General features: G+C 47.3%; 2 protein-coding genes across 4 annotated transcripts in view; both read left to right on the plus strand.

Annotated features, from left to right (window-relative positions):
* BOK (BCL2 family apoptosis regulator BOK) overlaps window positions 1-6,188 on the plus strand; it is a 173,047-nt gene that overhangs the window by 66,397 nt on the left and 100,462 nt on the right. The window lies entirely within an intron of this gene.
* The window catches only part of SEPTIN2 (septin 2), a 29,193-nt gene that overhangs the window by 17,953 nt on the left and 5,052 nt on the right, over window positions 1-6,188 (plus strand). The window contains exons 6-9 of the mRNA XM_034642746.1: window positions 2,314-2,461; window positions 2,842-2,987; window positions 4,247-4,330; window positions 5,716-5,773. Coding sequence (XP_034498637.1) covers window positions 2,314-2,461; window positions 2,842-2,987; window positions 4,247-4,330; window positions 5,716-5,773 — 436 coding nt within the window. The remainder of the gene's footprint in view (window positions 1-2,313; window positions 2,462-2,841; window positions 2,988-4,246; window positions 4,331-5,715; window positions 5,774-6,188) is intronic.

A 6,188-nucleotide genomic window follows, 5' to 3' on the forward strand; every position in this document is an offset into this window, starting at 1 on the left:
TGTGTTCCCTCTCTCGCTGGCTGTCTCTGTCTCTGTCAAATAAATAAATAAAATCTTAAAAAAAAATAAAATAAAAAATAAAGTTGGAATTTCCCTCAAAACAAGTTTGGAACACCTTGCATTCCCAAAGCAGTGTGAGCTTGCTGTGATCTTCTCCCCCTGGAACCATCCTGGATATGTCCCCAGTTTTTCTAAAGTGTCTCCCATCTGAGACACGGGAAGTAGTGTCTGATTTCCATTTGTGTCTCCCGGTTGCTGATGTGAGTGTGTGTCCTGCTGTCTGACCCCGTTAGTGTGCTCTCTGAGGCTTTAGAGCCTGTGTTTTGTTTTCATTGCTTTATGGGTATTCTTATGTCTCTAGCTCTAGTTTCAGTTTTTGTGTTCTCACAATTTTCTTGATGTCTTCTGTCACGGCAGAGTTTTTCAATTCTATGCACACATGTTTGTCAGCCTTTTCCTCTTTTGTCTCAGTGCCTGCCAGTATTTGAGGAAAGATCTGAGCCCTGGGGGACCCCCTGAAAGCTTTGGTACGTTTGTGCCTGACCGTACGTATTTTAGTAACTCCCACTTTAGGGAACCCCACCTTTCCTAATAAAGTATGTTACGCTGGATTCCAGAGAGCTGGGAGCGGGGTCACAGTTAGAATGTTGTATCCGCCCGTCTCTAATCCTCCATCCAGAGCTCTAGGGCTTGATTTCAAAGTCTGAGATGAAGTGAAATCCTGTTTTGCCCTTATCGCTTTCGTCTTGGGCCTTCCTAATCCCTTCTCTAAATCTGGTTTCTCTCCTGTGCCTCCTGGTATCCCCCCACTCCCTGATCCAGTAGAAGATCTCTGGCAGACCCGCTTTAGTCTTAACACTTCCCCCTTGTTGTTTCCCGCCCTCACGTTTATCTGTAACTCTGGCTTCCCGTCAGCTAGCGGCAGTTGTCCTGTCTAAGGCTTGGCCAGTGGGCCCTCCACCAGCCTAGGGCCCCAGCAGCAGGGTTTGCCGTGCTTTTGGAAGACTCGTCTTTCTGCCTGTTTTATCACCTGTCTTCCTAACCCCTGAATGTCAGCATTGCTTAGTATTACTTTGATCATATCGTCTCCTGTGGCTTCTGCTTCTCCCTTCTGAGAATCTTCTTTTTCATGTGACTTTTGTGCGTAAACCAAGAGTCCTCCCCCTCGAGCTCGTCTCCGGGCTTCCCTGGCTCTGAACTTGAGCCCGCCTGGTGCAGTCGCCCGGACAGAAATGTGGGATTGTTGTTGATTCATCACTTGCTTTTTCCTCTTTTCCAATTCAAAATAGCCTACTTATTATGTGTTTCTCAACTCGATTCTCATCCTGTCTTGATGGGGCCAGCACAGAGCAGATGGGGCCAGCAGGGATGGATAATGGGCAGGAAAGGGGAAGAGATACGGCAAGTTCGTGCTTACTGCCTAACTTCTCCCATGGGTGAGACTGTTCCTCTGCCTCCTCTAGGAATGAGGATGCTGAAAGGACACTGGGGGGAGGGAGGAAGACCTCTTCGTGAATCCTGAATTAGTGCAGACAGTGCATCAGGTTTGAGGGCTTTGATCATAAAGACCTGAGAGTTCCCATTAAAAAGATCCATTGCCAGATTCGGGTCCAAAGCAGGGATATTCCTACCGTCTTGTTGTATCTCCCCAGGACCCTGCAGGAGAGTAAGCGGAGCTCCAGTCCGCTTGTCCCTGTTGGAGTGCCCAGCACAGAGGTTGCTCCGTCCCCTCTAGGCCACTCTGCAGCCTGGTTGGTTGGAGTGTTTGTTTCTCCTGCTGCCGCTTGTTCCCTGTTGAGTGAAACCCAGAGCCCAGCCTGGCATTGAGGGAACGCTCTACTTGGTGACTCCAGTCATCCCTCTGGCTAACCCAACTGGAAGGCTTACTTTCTAGGCATTCTGGATTTCTTACTATTCCCGAAACATAGCCTGGGTGCCCTCCCCTCGGAGCCTTGAACGAGATTATTCCCCCTCTTGCCTCTCCCTCCTCTGTTCGCCTCCTTGGGCAACGCTTGTGGCTCTTCCGGTGCCTGCGGCATCTGGCTGCACTGCTCCTGGGGTGTGTGTGGTTCCCGAGGCTGGTTGTGCCGTGCGATTTCCTCTTGGGCACTGCTGTGCTGGCGTTGTCGTTCATCTGCTGCTTTATGTGCTAAAGCTGGTGCGTTATTGTTTACTCTGGACAGAGGACCACTCAGAAGGCAGGCATAAATACTGCTCCAACAGTTGATAAAATTATTTGAAAATCAGTAATCAGTTTAATTCTGTATTGACGGTTGGATAATTCTGATATATTTTTAGTAGATTTGATTGAAATGTCTTGCGGTTTGGTAAATTTTCCCCTGATTTGTCATTCTTTCAGATTCTGGATGAAATTGAAGAACATAACATCAAAATCTATCACTTGCCTGATGCAGAGTCAGACGAAGATGAGGACTTTAAAGAGCAGACTAGACTTCTCAAGGTAAGAGCGCTCTCCAGGTGCCCAGCTCGAGTCACTCCTGTTCTGGTCATCGGGGCTGTGGAAGGAGTTGACAAAGGGCCACATCCTGGAAGGCTGGCTTTTGACAGATTGTCTGGTACATTCAGTTACAATAGTATTTTTGCTTTAAATATATTTTGACATAGTTGTCACCTAAGGTTTAGGAATCTTATTAGGGGTTTGATTTGTTTCATATAATTTTTCCCATATGGAAAATGCCTGTCACTTCTGAGTAAAATGTCGTATCTTGCCAGGGAAGCACGTGGTTAGCCGCGGTGTGCTCAACCTGTGTGTGCTCGTGTTCACAGGGAAAGTTGGGGTTCCCTGTGTAGAGCCTCTCCACCCAGTGCGTCTCTTTCTAGGCCAGCATCCCATTCTCTGTGGTTGGATCCAATCAGTTGATTGAAGCCAAGGGCAAAAAGGTCAGAGGCCGCCTCTACCCATGGGGCGTTGTGGAGGTGGAGAACCCGGAGCACAACGACTTTCTGAAGCTGCGGACGATGCTCATGTAAGACCCCCGGGCCTCCTTGTGGCCAGTGCCTGGCGCAGAGAGCAGAGCTTCTTGACTGCGGGGCGTGGAGGGGGGCTGCTGCAGCCTCTTGTGCAAGGCCTTCCCCGGGGGCTGCCTGGGACTCAATGCTGCGGAACTAGCCTGTCCGCGTCGAGGCCAAGTGCTTAGCAAACCCTCCTCCCTAGTCTCCCAGCTCTCTTGACGCTGAAAGGAGACCAGATGTACAGTGTGGTATGGCCACACCAAACATGGGACACTTCCTTCTCTGGGAGCAGATGTTCAGGCCAGCTGCACAGCAGCTTCTCCACTCTGGGCTGAAACATGCTCCTAAAGGTGCATTCTTTGCACCTGCAACAGACCTAACTACAAGAGCAGACGTTTTCCTCTACAAAGTGAAGCTCACATTTAGTGACAGCAGTTGCTCCCGTTCTTGAATCAAGAGGCTAGGACAAAGAGTATTGCTAAAATCGGAAACCCCTTTACTCCATCAGAGAGTGGGCGATCTAGGTAAATTTTGAGGAACTAAAAATTGATTAAAACAACTAAGCTTTATTAAACATAATTCAGCCACCACACAGGAAGCACAGGACGGGTCCTTATGGTCGCACTGCTGTCGTGGAGGCTGCAGACGGAGCCTTCCTGTGTGTCGTGTGTTTCTTAGAGTGAGGGAGAACACGCCAGCCCTCTGCCAGCACTCCGTCTGTTTCCCTACATTCTGAGCAGATTGGAATGCGTTATCTTTACTCATTCTTGACTGCTTAAGTATTTGAAAAAGCTGAACCAAGAAAATTATGAATATTTTCTGAGATGATTAGAAGATTGAAAGTCCTATTTCTAGTTTATTGAAAATATTAATACTTCATTGTAGGGTCTTTTACATAGCTTAAACTAAGAAGTCAGGAATATTTGAACTGCATGTTTTCCATAAGCTCTTTTAGAAAACTATGTTGTTCTTTCAGACATTACTTACCTAAAAGAATCCGCTAAAGTCTATACTATACTCTGTGGACTGGTGATGGTCTCATGCACAGCTTGGCAGTGCCTGTAGGCCAGGCCGCATAGAGGGGCCTCTTCTCCGGGCTCTGTGGGCTGTGCTTCTGCCTGTTTGTTGTGGGAGGGAAGCTTCAACCTGTGTCCAAAACCCCAGCCACTTCGTGTACGACTGAGCAAGTAACAGGTGGGGTTTGAGCTGCTGGTGCTTCTCCCTGCGGACAGCCCCTCATGCAGCCAGCCTTCTGTGCCCTTCTCTCTTTCAGCACCCACATGCAGGATCTCCAGGAGGTGACCCAGGACCTTCACTATGAAAACTTCCGTTCAGAGAGGCTCAAAAGAGGCGGCAGGTTGTTGCCCCACCTCATGCTGTCCCCCTCTGTCCATATTGTGTCACAGAGTCACACTGTCCTCCCTTCTATCTGTCCTTCTGGGCCTTCCTGGCTCTGAGCAACAGGATTTGATGCTGGTGTCACTGTATCTTGCTTTTTGTAACCTGTCAAAGGTAACTTCAGCCATCTGCATGCAAAGAACAGCTTTGGGTGGAAAGGCCAAAGACTGGTCTCAAGAGCATCACTCTGTAAATGAGGACAGACCTACCTGCCATTAAGAAAGGCACACAGTGCCCTCGCCTTTCCTCTTTCACTATCATAATAGGTTTTATTCGAGATCTGTGTTTTGTGACCTGACTTATGTCTGATCACACCACATCTCTGGTTAGCTGAGGTATCAGGTGATCTGCACCATTAATAATAATGAATTCCCACACACACCTGATCCTCAGGAGTCCGTTCCAAGACCCCCAGTGGGTGCCTGAAACTGAGGAGAGAGCTAAGCTTTATACACACACCCCTATTTCCTATACATACGTGTCTGTATAAAGTTTAATTTCTAAATCAGGCACACGTGCAGGATTAAAAACAATCAAATGAAACCGTTACAGCCATATACTACAGTCAGAGTTATGTGAATAGGGTCTGTCTCTCGGAATCTCGTCTTGCTGTGTACTCACCCCTCTTCCGGTGATGATGCAAGGTGTGAAAATCTGCCTGTGGGGAGGGGAGCGGGAGGGGGCGAGTGATGGAGGCGCTGTGATGCGGCGCTGGGCTCCCGCTGACCTTCCACGGCCCTTCAGGAGGATCATGTGCGTCCCGACCACGGCCGAGCGGGGGTCACTGAAACCTCAGATCAGGGGGACGGCTGTGTTGTCATTTATTAAAATATTCGCATGTTTGACATCTGGTAGATGTGTATATACAGGGTGTATGTTAAGGTTTGCTTGACGGTGTTACTTATCTGGGGACCAGATACTAAGTAAGGTTTTAGAGGCCGACCAGGAAGCCAGGTGAGCACCTGTGAAGAGCTGTGTCCTCACCACTCGGAGAGCCGCCCCCGCCGGCCTCCTCGGCCTGTATGCTCAGACCCTGCTCGTTGTTCAAGTGTCCTTGTCACAGTCTGTGTCCATTACGACCTGTCCATCCTCCTGATGGTAGCTGTTACTCCTCGAGTAAGTGAAGACGAGTGTCCCACCCCTCCTTGGAGTTAGAGAAGTTTCTCAAATTCACCATCTTGTGCTGTGTCTTTTTTTCATCTTATTCATTCATGTTAGGAAAGTGATAAATAGGTAATTTTAAATACTTTCTCAGAAATGTAAAGTGAAATTTTACTTTGGGTATTTGTCGTCAAAATCACCAACTAAATCTGTTAAAATATTATAATTTCTTTCAACTCTTAGAAAAGTGGAAAACGAGGACATGAACAAAGACCAGATCCTGCTGGAGAAGGAAGCAGAGGTAGGTGGAGAAGGACATTGTTGGGTACGTCCATAGATCATTACAGCTTTCCTTCCTTATCGTTTCAAGGACTGTAGTAAATATAATCTATGTTGTTGTGTGTACAACTGTGTGTAGTATGGATGTTGCTTTACGTGTGTTATCATTTGATTTCCAGTAGCCATTTAGTGGGAGAAACTTGGGAATAGTGCAGATTTAGTGACTTTAGTCCCTGAAGCTTAGTGAATTTAGTAATTTAGTAAAATATTCAAAATTCACTAGCTTTCCTATACATAGACAATATGTATAGACCAGTTGGAAAATATAAAGAAAGAAACTGCTGTTTACACCCATTTTTTTTTTTAAAAGATTTTATTTATTAATCTGACAGAGATAGAGACAGCCAGCGAGAGAGGGAACACAAGCAGGGGGAGTG

The sequence above is a fragment of the Ailuropoda melanoleuca genome, chromosome 2 (genome assembly GCF_002007445.2).
Source record: "Ailuropoda melanoleuca isolate Jingjing chromosome 2, ASM200744v2, whole genome shotgun sequence".
NCBI classification, from domain to species: Eukaryota; Metazoa; Chordata; class Mammalia; order Carnivora; family Ursidae; genus Ailuropoda; species Ailuropoda melanoleuca.